Source organism: Cotesia glomerata, linkage group LG8 (genome assembly GCF_020080835.1).
Source record: "Cotesia glomerata isolate CgM1 linkage group LG8, MPM_Cglom_v2.3, whole genome shotgun sequence".
Taxonomy (NCBI): Eukaryota; Metazoa; Arthropoda; class Insecta; order Hymenoptera; family Braconidae; genus Cotesia; species Cotesia glomerata.
This window is the reverse complement of record NC_058165.1, coordinates 16642424-16659805: the sequence shown is the minus strand read 5'-3', so window position 1 is coordinate 16659805 and position 17382 is coordinate 16642424. Positions and strand designations below refer to the sequence as shown.

Genomic DNA, 17382 nt, shown 5'->3' with positions numbered 1-17382 from the left:
CCCTGGTGTGATTTTTTTAAAAGCGAGAGCCGCTGGCCATCTAGCGGTAAAACCAAGAACTAATTTCTAAAAAAATTAGGCAAAATTTTCCAAAATTTTTTACCTTAATAGAAAATTATGTTGGTTAATTAAATGATTAAAACAAAAAAAATTTTTCAAATGTCTTGAGCAAACTCTAGAAAATTTTTCATCACTCTGATCTTTGGAAAACAATTTTTAAACACTACAAATTCACATATTTTTATGATTTAAATACCCTGGAATGATTTTTTCAAAAACGAGAGCCGTTGGCCATCTATCGGTAAAACCAAGAACTAATTCCTAAAAAAAGACACAATTCTCCAAAATTTCTCATCTAAAAAGAAAATTATAATGGTTAATTAAATGATTAAAACAAAAGGAAATTTTTTTAAATTTTTTGAGCAAGCTCCAGAAAATTTTTCAACGCTCTAATATTTAAAGAAGAATCTTTAAACATTACAAATTAACATATTTTTATAACAAACCTATAGCAAAAAAGTTATTCATTTTTTTTCGTCACTCTAAAAATGTAAATAAGTCTTCCGAGACTTAATGATTTAATGTTGGTTAAGTTTTGATTGTTATATTTTTTACGATAATTATTAATTATTATTATTATAGTTATTATTTGTATGCGTATTTTATTTTTTTAATTGTAATTTATAATAAATTGCTGGAAATATATACGCTTTATTGCTGAAGTTTAACAACGATTAGAGTAATTAATTTTCTATTAAATAATTCGGCCTAAAATTCAACTAATATATTTTATAATTTTCTTATAATTTTTAATAAATGTATATATTTTAAAAATAAATTAGCTCAATTAAAAAACACCAAAAATTAATATTCTAAATAATTTTATTTTCTAAACAACGAGATAAAATAAAATCCTTGATTGAATTTATTCTATTACTTCTTCAATGTAATAAATGTACTTACTAAAAAATATTTTAAATACATATCTAATATATGTTGATTGTAAAAATAAATATATATTGTAATTAAAATAAAATATATTATAAATAATAAGTCCATTAATTAATTAATTAATAAGTTTTTTATTGTAAAAATATATACAGCAAAATTTTAGTCTCTTTTCTTTTTAGTAGAATAAATAGAGTATTAAATTTTAATATCAATCTGTAACTTTATAAAATTTATTTTGATTATTTTATAAACGGCCAAATAAAATTAGCGATCCGCGGAAGCGTTAGAGCTATCGCGATGCTAGACAAAAGATTGACGCTGTGGTTATCCAAAATTTGTCTTCCACAAATATGCTTCACCCCTTTGCCAGGTCGCTCGACAATTTTTCCCTCTTCGTTAATTCCTAAAAAAAATATTTATTGTTATTATTTTTGTTAGAGTATTTATTGTGTATTAACGCTATTAAGGTAATTTGAAGTAATTATTATTTCACCGGAATACTGGAGCGTAGCGCCGAAAATAGAGTCTAAAATGCTGCCGAGTAAACCTCCGAGGCCGGCTATTACAATAATTGGCCATTGGGGGGCTGAGTTTTCAAGTACAACTGAGTCTACTGTGTACAGTACCGCTAAATAATGAAATACACCTACGAGTAATCCGCCCAGTAATGACATTAATAAGCCGACCAATGAAACTCCGCCATTTGTACCTTTAAAAAAAATATTTATTTTAGTAAAAATTATTTTTTTAATTATTCAGAAAAAGGACGACGCAAAAAAATGTTTTTTTTTTTTTAATTTAAGATAGTTTGGTAATTGCAATCTGAGATCAAATTAATAGATATTTTTTTTTCTTTTTTACAAGTTATCACTCGAAAAATAGCATAAAATATAAAATTATTTCTAATCAGAATTTAATTGAATAAATTCAATTCATAATTATGGTTAAATAATGATAATTATATAATAGGGACCGAGCCTCTAAACTGTCACGCCAACTGGTGACTTAAATGTACAAATTACAGGCAAAAATTTTGAATTTTAACATGAGCTTCACTTTATTAATTTTTATCTTAATAAATGGATAGATTTTTGGTAGTATTTTTTTATCAATATAATTTTGTTATACTTAAGAGTATATAATTATACTGGACTGAAAGTGGAAAATAAATTAACCACTGAAATTTTGATGTTTTCTTCTGACTGATTGTGGTTCACTGTCGAAAAATGGTAAACAAATAATCTCGATATAAACACAACTAGAGTGGGACGTAATCTAGCGCTTATATTTTATGAGGTATTTAAATGTTTTTCTTTAACTAGACTCCATAAATACCCAGGTGCAAATTTTTTTTAACAATTTCAATCGTTTCTGCTCTAAATGTGATCGGATGCTACCCGTTAAAAGCTGTAATTTATTATTTTTTTCTATTTTTCATTATTATTTCATTTACAATAGCAATATTTTTGCCCGTTTTTTGTGTAAATTTAACACTAGAACGCGTGGCTCTCGGCTGTAATGCTGCCTCTAAATCGTTGTAAAATTTTGATAGAATATGTATGAAACATCGTTCTATCTATTGGAAAGTTTTTTTTTGTGAGGTCAAGTTTGCCAATTTTTTTACAAGCCCTTAATTTCCGGAATTATTGAACAAGGAAACTTATTAGAGCTCGTGTATTTTTGCATAATTTTAAATAATTATATCTCTTAAACAAGAGATAAAAAAATCTGATTTTTTTTCTATAGATGTATTTAATCATAATCTTTCAAATAAATATAAAAAATATGGGGTCGAGTATAAGTCATTTGGCTACCAAACTACCTTAATAAAAATTTTTTTCCTCCAAAAAAAAATTGAAGTTCGTTGATATTAATATTCACAAGCTTAAAACACTCAGTATATAAGTACTCTATACTTAGATTTTTCTGATAGCGAGAAGATGTAGCCATCTGGCGGTAAAACCAGAACTAATATTAATTTCAAGGCTTTAATTAATAAACACATTATCTAAAGCAAAAATCAATGTGAGTAACTATTGATATTTAATTTACAAATTACTGAGTAATTATAATTATTTCCGCCCTGATTCCAACGAATTAGATTACAAATTAATCGAATAATGGATTACCTCTTGGAACTTTTTTTCGGGTTGTAATTAAAAACGGGTCCGAGTTACCGATTGCCGTTCCAAATTCAGATGCCCAGGTATCTCCATTGCAACATGAAAATGCTCCTAAAAATAAGTTACATTTTAAAAAAATCAATTATAATAAAAAAAATTTTTTTTTTAATTTCTCTTGATCATTTTTTGTTCATTTTTAGATGGTGAATTTTTTTAAATAATTTAATTGTTCTAAAAAAAAATAGTTATGAAAAAATGATCAGATTAATTAATTATCATAAAAAGAAATCTAAAAAATTGTAAGATCAATTAATTGTTATAAGAAAATTTTTTAATTGTTAGATTAATTAATTGCTATAAAAAAATTTTTTTAACTGTTAAATTAATTAATTGTTATAAAAAATGATCAGATTTATTTTTTTAAAAAAATCTATAAAATTATCAGATTAAATAATAATCATAAAGAAAAATCTAAAAAATTCTGAGATTAATGGATTGTTATAAAAAAAAATTTTTTAATTATTAGATTAATTAATTATTATAAAAAATTATCAGATTAATTATTATAAAAAAAAGTCTCTAAAATTATCAGAGTAAATAAATTTTTTTTAACTATCAAATTAATAAATTGCAATAAAAAAAATTTTTTAATTTCAATATCCGATAAAAAAAAAATTTAAGTACCTAGAATACCAATAGACAACCAAGAACTCCGGTAGTCTTTATCAAAATCAAGAGCTCTCTCTCCACACCCAACATCTAACAAATAAAGCAATGCCAGCTGCAAAGCCATGCCGCCATTGCATAAAACCTGGATCCAGTTTCTCTGGCCTCCTTCCTTAAAGTCAACCTCCAGCTTCCTCTTTTCATTCATCCTGAACTTGGTTGCCAAAGAGGAAGTTATAAAAAAGCACATGAGGTCCGCCAAATGCGTGTAGTTTGTTATCGTCAAAACAAACCCGACAACCAGACCTAGCATAGCGCCGCTCAGGTCTAGGCTACGTCTTTTTAGACCCCAGAGGGAAAATAGAATCGGGATCACTATCGCTGCTAACCATCTCCATGGTGAAATTACTACCTGGTCTGAAAAATAAAAAAAAATAAATAAAAAAACTATCAGATAATTTATTGGTAATTTTTTTTAAATTTAATATTGAAAAGAATTAACGACTAACCTTCAGTCTGATTCTCCCTGGGTGATAAAATAGAATATATGACATTTATTATCCAAAATAACATTGACAGAGGGATTGCAAATGCGGTAACAAGTACCGGTAATAGTACATTTGATTTTTTGTTATCACGTGACATTGTTACTTGTTTGTTTAGTATTGTAGAAATAAAATTATAACCTTACTTAATTTGTTGGAGCTTGAAATTTTTGATGGGTTTGGTGAGTCTTTATTTGCATAATGTTTTTTTATCTCACTGATACTTTCATCTTCATCACGTGCACACGTGTGCGATAAAATATAAACAATGTCAGAATGTATATGTTGTTATGTGTCAGTTGTCAACGTAAGCATTTTATTACACATGTTAATTCGTAATTTATGTGCACTTATATGTGTGTGAGAATTGTCTGGAGCGCTTCGACAGGTAGAATTGAAACTACATGTGATATTTTTTTTAATAATAATAATAAACTTTAATTAAATATATTTGAAAATTAAAAATAAAATTTTTGAACGGTCACAACGAAAATTAATTCATGAACATTAATTAAGCAGATATTTAATAATTTTAAGAATTTTTGTAACAAGTAGATTATAATTAAAAAAACACTGACATGTAGAAATTAAAAAAAATTCAAAATGTAATTTTTTTTAAATAATTTTTTGGAACAAATTTATTTAAAAAAAAAAATTAAAAAATAATAGAGTGTTATTAAAGTTAGCCGACATTTTTGATTTTTTGATTTTGCTTAATTTATTAAATTATAACTAAAAAATATTTTTAAAAAATTACACTTACAGTTTTGGAAGTTTTTAACAAATGAAAAAAAATTTTTTTTCATTTTTTTGTAATAATTCTTTAATAAAAAAAAAATCATAATTTTCAGATGTTGGCTAACTTTATTTTCATGGAGTGACTGCTAACTAGAATGTCAATTATTTTAGAAAGTATGGATTAAATTTTAAGAATTTTTGTAACAAATTATGGCAAAAAAAAATAAAAAAAGAAATTGACATGGAGAAATTTAAAATACAATTTTCTAAAAATAACTTTTTGAAAAAAATTTGTTGGTTAAAAAAAAAATATTTAATGACCTGAAATGTTGACAGATATTAGAAATTTTTTAGCAATTAAATTATTTTGATAATAATTTAATAAATAAATTCCACATGAAAAAATTTAAAAAAATTATTCATGGAAATTCTTAAAAGCATTTTTCTTGTTGTGATTGATTTGTGTTAAAAATTAAAAAAATTGACGGCTGTCAACTATTAACTTCAGTTTATAGTATCAAAATTTTTTTTTTTTGAAAATTAAATTAGTTGACATCTGAAAATTTTTGTGATTTATTTTATTGAAAAAATATTAAAAAACAATTAAAAGAAAAAATTTCAAAAATTGTACGTGCAATTAAAAAAAATTTTTTTTTAGTTTTAATTTAATTATTAAAAAAAAGTCAAAAATTTTTGAACTTTATAACAATCAAATTATTATAAAATAAATTAAATAAAAAAATTCCACGTGTAAAAATAAAAAAAAATGATTATTGGAAATTTTTTTGGAGTTTTTTTATGTAATTGATTTGTTATAAAATTTGAAAAATTTGACAACTGTCAGCTGACTAGTATCATTAAATTTCATAAAATTTTTTTAATAGTAAAAAAAGAATATAAAAATTAATAATAATAGTAAAATTCTAAATTTAAACGTTGTTTCTTGTGAATTGAATTTTTAAAGAAATAATATAAAAATTTTTGAACTGTCAAATCTTAAAAAAAATATGTTTAAAAAATTTTTTTTAATTAAAAATTTAAATTAAGAAGAAAACTACATAAGTACAGATAAATAACAAAAATTTCTAGATTACCAACAATTTCCATCTGAAATTCCTAGGTTAGGATTGGTTAGGATATAAAAGTCATAATCATATCGTGACTTGACTAGTACACAACAAAAATGGCGCTCGTGGATGTCTGTGGTATAAATTCAATAATTAATTTAAACTCATCAAAAGAGAGTTCTAAACTTCGCAATGAGATAAGTAACTACACTTACAATTTCACTAACAACCTCTCCTTGGCAGTACCTCCGTACGCAAATGTAAGTAGTTTATATTTTATTTCATAAATTTGCAGCATCATCATCCTCTAGCATTAACCTTTTTTCATCCAAAATATAAATATTTAACAGCCAGCAGAAAGCCTGGGAGCACTTGCAAACACTCCTGATGACTCCGGAAGAGCAATTAAGATAAAATTCGACCATGGAACCACCACCCTAGGATTTATGTACCAAGGCGGTGTCGTTTTGGCAGTTGATTCACGTGCTACTGGCGGTCAATTTATTGGTAAGTTCTAAAATGTTACAATTTTGACAATTTAATTTCATAAAAATTTTTATAATCAAATTCTAAAAAAATTTTTACAATACAATTTTATTAAAAATTTTATAGTACGGAAATTAACAAATATTTGTCAATTTTTTGTCAATTATTACAAATTAGCAGTCCGCCCCGGCTTCGCACGGGTATTTAACAAAAATTTAAAAATCAATCATAATATAATATAGCCTATGTTACCCAGGAATAGTGTAGCTTTTCAATAGTAAAAGAATTTTTCAAATCGGTTCAGTAGTTTCGGAGCCTATTCAATGCAAACAAACCAACAAATCTTTCCTCTATTTTTATTCATTTTTTTTTATTTATTTAATTCAATCGACCCTAGAACAAGTGTTTTCTAAGGGCCGTAAAGTACAGAGTATTACATTAATAGTGAGCAAATTTTATAAATTAAAGTAAAACATAATATTAAGTATAGATAAATTTATATATATAATTTTTGCCATTCGGCTTCGCGCCTTGACATTTAAACTTAATAAATAAATAAATAAATTATTATGAAAAAATTTTAATAAAAAAATTCCACATCTAAAAATTGAAAAAAAAAAATTACAAGTGCAAATTTTTTAATAAGATTTTTTTTTTATCATTAATTTGTCATAAAAATTAAAAAAAATTGCAAATGTCAGCTGACTTCAGTATTTTAATTTTTTCCAATTAAATTCTATTAAAATTTTCACAATTAAATTATATGAAAAAATTTTTACAATACAATTTTATAAAAATTTCAACAATTTAATTACATAAAAAATTTTTGCATAGAAAATTTTTACAATTAAATTCTAAAAAAAATTTTTATAAAATTTTATAAAACCTAAAATAAAATGAAAGAAATTAATAAAAATAAAAATAATGAACATAGGCTCGCAAAGTATGAAGAAAATCGTCGAAATAAACGATTACCTGCTGGGCACACTCGCCGGAGGAGCTGCTGATTGTGTCTACTGGGACCGAGTCCTGGCGAAACAATGTCGCCTCTACGAACTAAGGAACCGTGAGCGCATTTCCGTAGCAGCTGCCAGCAAGCTCATGTCCAACATGGTCTACGACTACAAGGGAATGGGTCTGTCCATGGGAATGATGATCGCCGGGTGGGACAAGCGTGGCCCAGGTCTTTACTACGTCGACTCAGAGGGCACTAGAACCACCGGAAAAGTCTTCAGTGTTGGGTCTGGTTCTGTATTCGCTTTTGGTGTTCTCGACTCCGGGTACCGCTGGGACTTGACTGATGAAGAAGCTTATGATCTTGGTAGACGATCTATTTATCACGCTACTCATCGTGATGCTTACTCCGGAGGAATTGTTCGAGGTACATTTATTTTATTTTATTTTATTTATAGTTATTAACAGTTAGTATATAAGAAAAAAAATTTTTGAAAATTTTATAACAAGATGACTTATAGCTAGCATAGTGATTTCATATTTAATAGAATATTAATTATAAATTTAATAGATAGATTGCTAAATGAGTAGACCATTGATGTGTTAGCAATTGCAAACAAAAACAAAAAATAATAATATTAAAAATAAAAATAATAATAATAATTATTATTATAAAAGTTGTAGCAATTGCACATAATTAACACCATTAAGTTGATAATTTACCAAGTGATGCTGTTATACAGCCACTAAGTTAGTTTATTTATTTATTATATTATTATATTCCCTAAATAATATTTTTATTCATAATTCATCATATTGTTATTTTTTTTTTTTTTTTAATTTTTTATAAGAAAAAATTTTTATACTTTAGATATTGAATAAGAAATTTTTAGGTATGATTTTTTTTATTAAAAAAAAAATATTTAAAAATTTTTCTTCTGAGCAAGATCACGTCAAGTGGACCCCCCTTTTTCCACTTGATTATTAAATTTAGGTATGAATATTTTTTCATGAAGTATTTACTATGAACAATTAATTCTTAAAACAGTTTTTGAAAATTTTCATTTTAACATTTTTTTTTTTTAATGAAAATTTTTATGACTTTTAATTAAAAAATCAATAAATAAAAAGCTATTAAAGATATTTTAATGAAACTTTCAGGATTCATAGTTCAATAGTTGTACTTTGATATGATATATAAAAGTTCAAATTATTTACTGATTTTCATATTGTTAATTAACTTTTAAGTTAACAAATGAAAATTTCAATGACTTCTCCCTCAAAAAATAAAATTTTTTTTTTTTGGTATTATGCACTAAACATCAAAGTAACAGAATCCGCAAAAAAATTTGACTGCTCGCGATTAGATTGAACAAACAGAAAATTTATTTATGACGGGCGGTGAGCGCTGTCGATACGGCGCGCTACCGCGCATCGTTCACAGCTTTTAATCTACTCATTAATTGTAAATAAGAAGCAATACTTTATTTTTTTAATAAAAATAATGTTATTTAATGAATAATTTTATTAAAACACATGACATAAAATTAATTAACAAAATTTTTTTCTTATTATTTAATAAACGAAGAAATTAAATAAAGTATAATTTAATTATAAATCTGTCGGTATTGCGTTATTTTTTTTTTAAAGGTTTTATTTGTAATAATTTTAATGTCTTTGAAAAAAATCTTGCACTCGAGTGATGTATTATCTAAAACTTTATAAAGATGATACTGTCGTGTATTTTTAATTGTTATAGATTGCTCATACCGAGATTTATATTGTTGTTAATGAACGTCATGGTCTTGTTAAGAGCAGAAACCAAAATTAACTTTTTTAAATGATTTTTCAGCCCATTCAAACAATAAATTCCTATTAGTTAAAGCTTTTTGACAAGTGTCAAAAGACAAGCTTATCGTGCAAGTCTTCAGAGGGATAATGATAAGCATATAACTAATGGGATTTCATTGTTTGAATACAATACCGATAGATTTATAATTAAATTATTTCTTATTTATATCTAAATTTAATAATCAAGTGGAAAAATGGGGGTTCACTTGACGTGATCTTGCTCTTCTGTTAAAATAATTTTATTTTTTTTTTTCTTGAAATTATTTTCATAAAATTTGATGTAAATTTTTTTTTTATAATTTTAATTTTCAAAAAAATATCTAAAATATTTTTAATTGTTTGTTTTTTCAGTTTTTTTACTTTTAAATAATTTTTTATAAAATTTTAACAATTTAATAATATAAAAAAAAATTTACAATTTCTTCTGTTGTAAAAACAAATCTTATTATCATTATTATTAAATGTTAATATTAATAAATTATTAATTATTTATAGTCTACCACATGAAAGAAACTGGCTGGGTCCGCATTTCCGATGACGACTGCAAGGATCTTCATTACATGTACCAAGAAGAAAAGAAAAATGCTGCTTAATTAATTAATTTCACTTTATTGTATTTTTTAATCATACTTATTAAACAATTAATAAAGAACTTCTTTATTATACTTAGTCTTCAATATCATTACTTATTCATAACTTATTTGAACCCTTATTTAACTTATTAAACCCGTACACAGTTTATTAAAAATAAATTTACATGTAATAATTCTAATTTTTTAATTTAATTCCTTGTCTTCTTGTAGAAGTTTCAACAGATTTTTCGTGTTAGCCATACTTTGCTGAAGACTCTTCAAATTCTTGTCCGCTTCATGCGCAAGCTGTGTAATTTCAACCAAGTTCTGCAATAATAAATAAAATATGTTTTTTTTTTTATAATATCATCTTAGATTAAGAAATGAAATTCATTTTAAACAAAAAAAAAAGTAGTTACCGTTTTAACTGATTTGAAAAGCATTTCTGTTTTTTCAGCAGAGTATTCAAATTTTTCATTAGTTCCATTCGATGATTCGTTGTCCATTTTTGAAAAACTTTACTATTTTATCTGTAAAAAAATATTAATTTTTATATTCTTCTTTTATTTAAACTATTTTATAAATGAAAATTAATTTAGCAGATATTTAATAATTTTTAGAACTTTTGTTAACAAATAAATTATGGCAAAAAAAATAAGAAAAAAAAGTTGACATGTAGAAATTTAAAAAAAATTAAAAATGCAATTTTTTTAAAATAATTTTTTAGAATTAATTTGATTGTTAAATAAAATTAAAAATTTGTCAAGTGACAGCTAACTTTAATGTCATATTTTATAAAGCTTATATTAAAAAATTCAACAGAGTTTTTATGATACTGAAATTGAAAGACATCTGATAATTTTTAGAATTTTTGTAATAAATAAATTATACTAAAAAAAAATCATTTAAAAATTTCATCTTTAGAAGCTCTGAAAAATTATAAATGAAATTTTTTAAAAATAATTTTCTAGACCTAGTATTTTTCTTAAAAAAAAAAAAAAAAAAAAAAAAAAAAAAATTGTCAAGTGAATGTTAATTTCAGTGTTATGAGTTTTTTTGTATTAATTTTTTCACAATTTTCATAAAAAACAAAAAATTAATATAATTTTTTATTTTTTTGACACTTCAAAATTTTTTTTTTTTTATTTTATCATCTCTATAAAAATTGAATAATTAAAAAAAATTTTTTAATTTACAATTTTATTATTATTATTATATTAATGACTAATTTTTTTAACAATTTGCCTTTTCAAAAACAACCTGTCAGATGTTTGTCATTTTTAATATCTAATTAAAAAAAAACTTCAATAAACTTACAATTATTTAATTCTAAAAAACAAACACTCTAATTAACAATTAAAATTATTAATTAATTATCAACAAAACAAGCAGTAATTATTTTCTTTGCAAGTACTGAGAAAACTTAAATGATTTTTTTTATGAAACTAGTTTTTTGTATAATTTTTAGGTTAGAATCGCACATGGTGTTTTTAGTGAACGTAACCGGAGCAAGTTATAAAAGTTAAAAGTGAATTTTAATATATAAAAATAAATTGCAAAATAATAAAAATTTGACAAGTTAATTATTTTTTTTAAGTAATTACAATTATAGTTACTGTCAATGATCATTTAAATAATTATCTGTTGATAATTAAAAGGAATTTATTAATTTATTTTGGTGAATTGTTTATATTGATAAAAATGTTTAAAAAAATCAACTTACCTTTGAAATTGCAGTCATGCCAGGTAATTATTTATTATTTATAAAAATCTGTAATTAACAGACAATTAAATATTGTTTTAATTTCAATTATAAAGAAATTTTTTTTTTGATAAATTTACTCATGAGTTTTTTTAATGAAAATTAATTTAGCAGATATTTTATAATTGTTACGAATTGTTTTAACAAATAAATTATGCCAAAGAAAATGAGAAAAAAAAATTGAAATTTAAAAAATTAAAAAATTCAACTTTTTAGAAATAACTTTTCGGAGCAAATTTATTTATTAAAATAAAATTAAAACTGCTAACTTTAATCTCATATTTTTTTAATTGTTAAGTGTCAAATTTTTTTATTGAACTTTTGTTATAAAAATAGAAAAAAATGATAGATTTTTGTTAATTTCATTTTACTTTTAAGAATTAAATTAAAAAAAAAAGATTTATGTAAATTTAAAAGAATATTTTATTACATATAATCTATTTTTGAAATAAATCCAGAAAATGGTCAGATGTCATATAAAACTTAAATTAACTGACAGCTTAAAATTAAAAAAATTTTTTTTATTGAGAAAATGATTAAAAAAAAAAAAAAAAAAAAAATTTCACATGTAGAAAATTTTAAAAATTATCCGTGCGATTTTTTTTTAAATATCTTTTTACTTAACTAACTTAGCTAAGTTTAGTATCATAATTTAATTTTCATTTAATTTTAGTTGAAATAAAAATTAATATGAATTTATAATACTGAAATTAGCAGAGATCTGACAATTATTCAAATTTTTATAACAAATCAATTATTATAAAAAGAATATTTTTAACAATTCACACTTATAATTTTTTAAAATTTCTAAATGTGAAATTTTTTCGCTAAATTTATTTCTTTACAAATAAATTGTTATAACAATCTAAAAAATTGTTAGATGTTTGTTAAATTCAGTATCATATTAATATTAATTGCAGTGCGCAACAAATGCTGCAAGAAAAATACCACCAGTAGTAAAATTAAATGAAGAAGTGAATAATTTATTAAAAGAAGAAAAATTAAAACCTCGAAAGCAACCGGGTGTTGTGTTGAGGACAGTCGTTGAACTTCCAAAATGGTTAATCAAAGCTATGAAGCGGGCTTTGGAAGGTAATAGATTGATACTTAATTTTTTTGTGGTTCTTATTAAATAATTGTATCATAAATAATTGAAAAATTAATTAAAAATTTTTAATTAGAACACCCGAAGAAGACTATAGTGCAGGATGCAATAGAACTGTACCGGCACCTGAATGGACGTCATCCACCACCAGAGCAGGAGCTGATAAACCAGAAGTACGCTGAAGAAAGCAAAAAACTGGCCGAAAGTGGCAAGTACGTTTCGCTGGACGGCCAGGATGATGAAAAAGTTCAGGAGCAGCTGCATAAGGACACTCTTAAACTTCTGAGGAAAAAAGTTCATCCTTGGGCTCCGATTGAGTATGACAAGTATCGGGGGCTGATGTATATGATCGCTCGTGGAGCTCATGATTATGCTATTATGTATAGAATACTTAAAGAAATTCAGACGCGGGATCCTAAGTTTAAACCTGAAAGTTTAATGGATTTCGGATCTGGAGTTGGTTCTGTTTCTTGGTAATTATTATTAATAATTTTTATATTCTTCTCTTTTTATGAAGCTTAGTTTGAAAAAATTTGGTTCATAATTTTAATTTTAAAAAAAATTTTAATTAATTTTTGACATTTCAACAATTTTATTTAAAATTTTTAAAAAACTTTAATGGATCAGAAAATATTATCTATATTATTAAGAGAATAAGAAAAATTTTGTATCCAGGATAGTCATATGATAAAATCGTTTTTTTTTTTAGTGCAATTTAAAAATTGTAAAGGTCTTGACTTGAATTTATCCCTTTTCAAGGTTTCATATTATTCTTACCGATAGTCAATTTATTATGATAAGTATATAGGCTGCATTTGAAAATGCTCGATTTCTAGATGCATAAATAATAAATTAGCTTGTATCTTGTGAACGGTTGACATTTTTAAAGATATAAGCTCATCCCGATGTTACACTCATCAAGACCTTTCATTTGAGTACCCACATCATTTTTTCATATATTTATGTATATTATATATATTAGGGTGGCCCAAAAAAACTGACTATTTTTTTTTTTTTGAGTCTCGAGTGAAAAAATGTTAGTTTTTGATGTTTTAAGAGCCCTTACCAAAGGACAGCTCAAAAAAAAAATTTTTAAGAGGTCACTCCAAATTTTTTAAAATTTCAAAAATCGTCAAAAATCGAACTTTTTTTTTTTAATTTTTTTTCTCGTTACGATATAATTTTATAGACTAAAAAAAAATAAGTTTCTAAAAATTTCAGTTCAAAATTTTAATTTTGAAAGGTTGCTCATAATTTTTTTCAATTTATTAGTGCATTAGTTGAGATTTTTTCGAGCGACCTTTTACAATTCGAATTAAAATTCCATGCATTTTTTTTTTTTTATTTAGTACCATAATCGATAAAAATACATCACGAGATGAACTAAAAATCAAGCACAATACAGAAAAAATAATTTTTTTTAATTTAATAATTTTATTTAATAAACTGCCAGGCGTGGGTTCGAATCCCAAACTGGTCTTAGAAACCAGCTTGGTTGAGATTTGACCTTGCCGCGTAGGTTAAGATTTTTCAAACCAAAAGACCCCAACGTACCACTCCCAACAGTTAAAGTCGACGATATGACTATTTAAAGAAAAAAAAAAAAATTATGAGCGACCTTTCAAAATTTAAATTTTGAACTGAAACTTTCAGAAACTTATTTTTTTTTGGTCTATAAAATTATACCGTAAAGAGAAAAAAAATTAAAAAAAAAAAAAAGTTCGATTATTGACGATTTTTGAAATTTTAAAAAATTTGGAGTGACCTCTTAAAAATTTTTTTTTAAGCTGTCCTTTGGTGAGGGCTCTTAAAACATCAAAAACTAACATTTTTTCACTCGAGACTCAAAAAAAAAAAAATAGTCAATTTTTTTGGGCCACCCTAATATATATGTATATATGAAATATATATGAAAATGCATGTGGGTACTCAAATGAAAGCTCTTGATGAGTGTAACATCGGGATGAGCTTATATCTTGAAAAAAAAGTCATTATTTAATAAAGCAAAATTTTTCATTATTTATTGTTCACAAGTCACGTAGTGACTTCAAGGTTGCTAGTTATTGTCATTAATTTTTATATTCTTCTCTAATTATGGAGCTCAGCTTAAAAAAATTTGGTTCATAATTTTTTTTACTTAATTTTTTTATTATTTTAATTTTAAAAAAATGTAAATTAATTTTCGACACTTCAATAATTTTATTCAAAATTTTTTAAAAACTTCAATGGATCAAGAAAATGTAGTATTGTTATTAGTTTTTTATTATTATTATTATTTATATTCTTCTCTTGTTAAAATAATTTAAAAAAATTTTTTACTTCTTTAAAAACAATAATTTTTGAAAAATTTGAATTACAATTTTTTAAATAAAAAAGTTTTGTAATTACAAATTTTTTTTTCATTTTTATAAATATTCTTCTCTTGAATTGCAAAAATTTAATGTAGATTTTTCTCTGAATATTTTCAAATAGTTTAAATTTGCAATTTAAAAAAAAAAACGTGAGTGACTTATATTTATTTTTTTTAAGTTTTTTACTAAAGAATATTATCATTAATTATTTTCTAAATTTTAACATTATTTCTACATAAATTCAATGAATAAAAAAAAATTTAACAATTTTATATTCTTCTCTTGTAAAAAAATTAATATTATTTTATTTTATTTTTTTTTCAGGGTAGCTTCTCAATTTTGGCAAAAATCATTACGCGAGTATATGTGTGTCGACGCTTCAGAAAAAATGTGTGATTTAGCAGGATGGATTGCCAAATTAGCAGAGCCCAAAATACGGAATATTTTTTTCAAACAGTATCTACCTGTCACAAATGATGTAAATTTTAATTTTAATTACTAATTCATATTATAATAAATTAACAATTAAATGACTTAATAAATTAACAGAAATATGATATCGTCGTTTGTGCATTCACTCTCATGGAATTACCGGACAGAAAAACTCGCATTGAAACTATCTTAAATTTATGGCGGAAAACTGACAAGTACCTAGTTATTGTCGACCAAGGAACTAACGCTGGCTTTAAGGTATTATTTTTTTTTTAATAAGAATGAAATATTAAAATATTAAATATTACATTGCTGAAGAATAAATATTTTACAGTTGATTAATGAAGCTAGAGATTTTATAACTAATATGATCAACACTCACAAAAAGCGAGAACTGTACGAAGCTTTTATTTTTTCACCCGTAAGTTTAAAAATTTTTTTTTTTATAAAAATTGTATATATTATCAATTACTAATTAATAATTAATAATTAATAATTAATAATTATTAATTAATTTTTTAGTGTCCCCATGAATTACAATGTCCAAGGTATGAAGATGGAACAAACACACCTTGTAATTTTGAAGTTAGATTTTTCCCACTGCAATTCAGGAGAGGTCATATGATTTACAATGAACGGTATTCGTATGTCGTTTTTAAGAAAGGTAATTTTTCATTTTATTGAAAAATTTATTAATACTTGCATTAATAGAATTTACTAATTGTTCATAAATTCATTTATTTAAAAAAAATATTCATTTATTAAAAAATAGATATTTTTTTAATTATTGATTTTTTTTTGAAGACAGGTAGCAAATATTTATTAATAGTTGAACAATAATTATTAACAGTTAATCAAGCTTATTAAATTTTAACAAATTCTTCCGTGCATTAAAAAAAATAGTTTATCTGGGATTCGAACTCTAGACCTCTAGAAATTTATACCGAAGTTAAATACTCAGATTTTAGAATTCTAACTGCGAGAATTGTAGCCACCTAGCGGAAACTTTAAAAACTAATTTTTTTATCTAATTCATTTTCGATTATTAAATTTATTTCTTCAGTCACTGATTGAAAAATTTTTTAATTATTAAGAAAGTTTATTAAATATCAACAAATTCTTCTATCAGTGTGTTAAAAATTAATAAATTAAAAAAATCTAAGTTTTTTTATGTAATTTATTTTTGATTAATAAATTTATTTCTTAAGACACTGATTGAAAAATTTATTAATTATTACAAAAATTTATTAAATATTAACAAATCTTTTTATTGATGCATTTATAGTAACGAAATTGTAGATTATTTGAAAAATATTTTTATTTTTAGGATCCAGTCGTGAAGATAATGATAAGTGGCCAAGACTTGTAAGAGAAACAATAACGCATTCCAGGATGGCCATTTGTCGCATGTGTACTTCTGAAGGAAAACTACAAGAAATAATTTTCTCAAAAGGAAAACACGAAAAGTAATTTTATATTCTTATTTATTTATTTTTATAAAAAAATTTTAATAATTATTTATTTTCAGATTTTTGTTCCGCTGTGGAAAAAAAAGTCTGTGGGGTGATCGCTTGCCAATTGAGATAAATAACTCTAGTGAAGTGATTAGCGAAGCCAAAGGTGAAGAAATAATTGACAATGAAGCTACTGAAGAAGTAACTGATGATGAAGATGAAGAGACAAATGACAAAGACGAAAAAAAAAAATTAAATTTATAATTTTAAAAGTCTATTGTAAATATTCCCCTTTTATAAATAAAATAAATAATTACAGCCAAGA

The 17382-nt window shown here is 23.9% G+C and overlaps 3 protein-coding genes and 1 long non-coding RNA gene across 4 annotated transcripts; 2 read left to right on the top strand and 2 right to left on the bottom strand.

Annotated features, from left to right (window-relative positions):
* Positions 1-1062: 1062 nt before the first annotated feature.
* LOC123270503 (transmembrane protein 19) lies at positions 1063-4656 on the bottom strand. Its single transcript, XM_044736580.1, has 5 exons — positions 4250-4656; positions 3759-4157; positions 3081-3185; positions 1445-1660; positions 1063-1354 (listed from the first exon to the last, which is right to left on the bottom strand). The coding sequence occupies exons 1-5, from the start codon at positions 4383-4385 to the stop codon at positions 1191-1193; spliced, it is 1020 nt and encodes a 339-aa protein (XP_044592515.1). The 5' UTR covers positions 4386-4656; the 3' UTR covers positions 1063-1190.
* A 1511-nt stretch (positions 4657-6167) lies between these two features.
* LOC123270501 (proteasome subunit beta type-5) lies at positions 6168-10046 on the top strand. The gene is made up of 4 exons (XM_044736579.1): positions 6168-6350; positions 6441-6597; positions 7511-7957; positions 9877-10046. The coding sequence occupies exons 1-4, from the start codon at positions 6207-6209 to the stop codon at positions 9972-9974; spliced, it is 846 nt and encodes a 281-aa protein (XP_044592514.1). The 5' UTR covers positions 6168-6206; the 3' UTR covers positions 9975-10046.
* On the bottom strand, positions 9971-11320 carry LOC123270502. Its single transcript, XR_006510616.1, has 3 exons — positions 11271-11320; positions 10373-10483; positions 9971-10280 (listed from the first exon to the last, which is right to left on the bottom strand). It is a non-coding gene; the product is annotated as an uncharacterized LOC123270502 (long non-coding RNA).
* A 282-nt stretch (positions 11321-11602) lies between these two features.
* LOC123270500 (methyltransferase-like protein 17, mitochondrial) lies at positions 11603-17373 on the top strand. The gene is made up of 9 exons (XM_044736577.1): positions 11603-11699; positions 12636-12807; positions 12897-13293; positions 15496-15649; positions 15721-15861; positions 15938-16024; positions 16126-16267; positions 16931-17069; positions 17132-17373. The coding sequence occupies exons 1-9, from the start codon at positions 11655-11657 to the stop codon at positions 17319-17321; spliced, it is 1467 nt and encodes a 488-aa protein (XP_044592512.1). The 5' UTR covers positions 11603-11654; the 3' UTR covers positions 17322-17373.
* Positions 17374-17382: the final 9 nt, after the last annotated feature.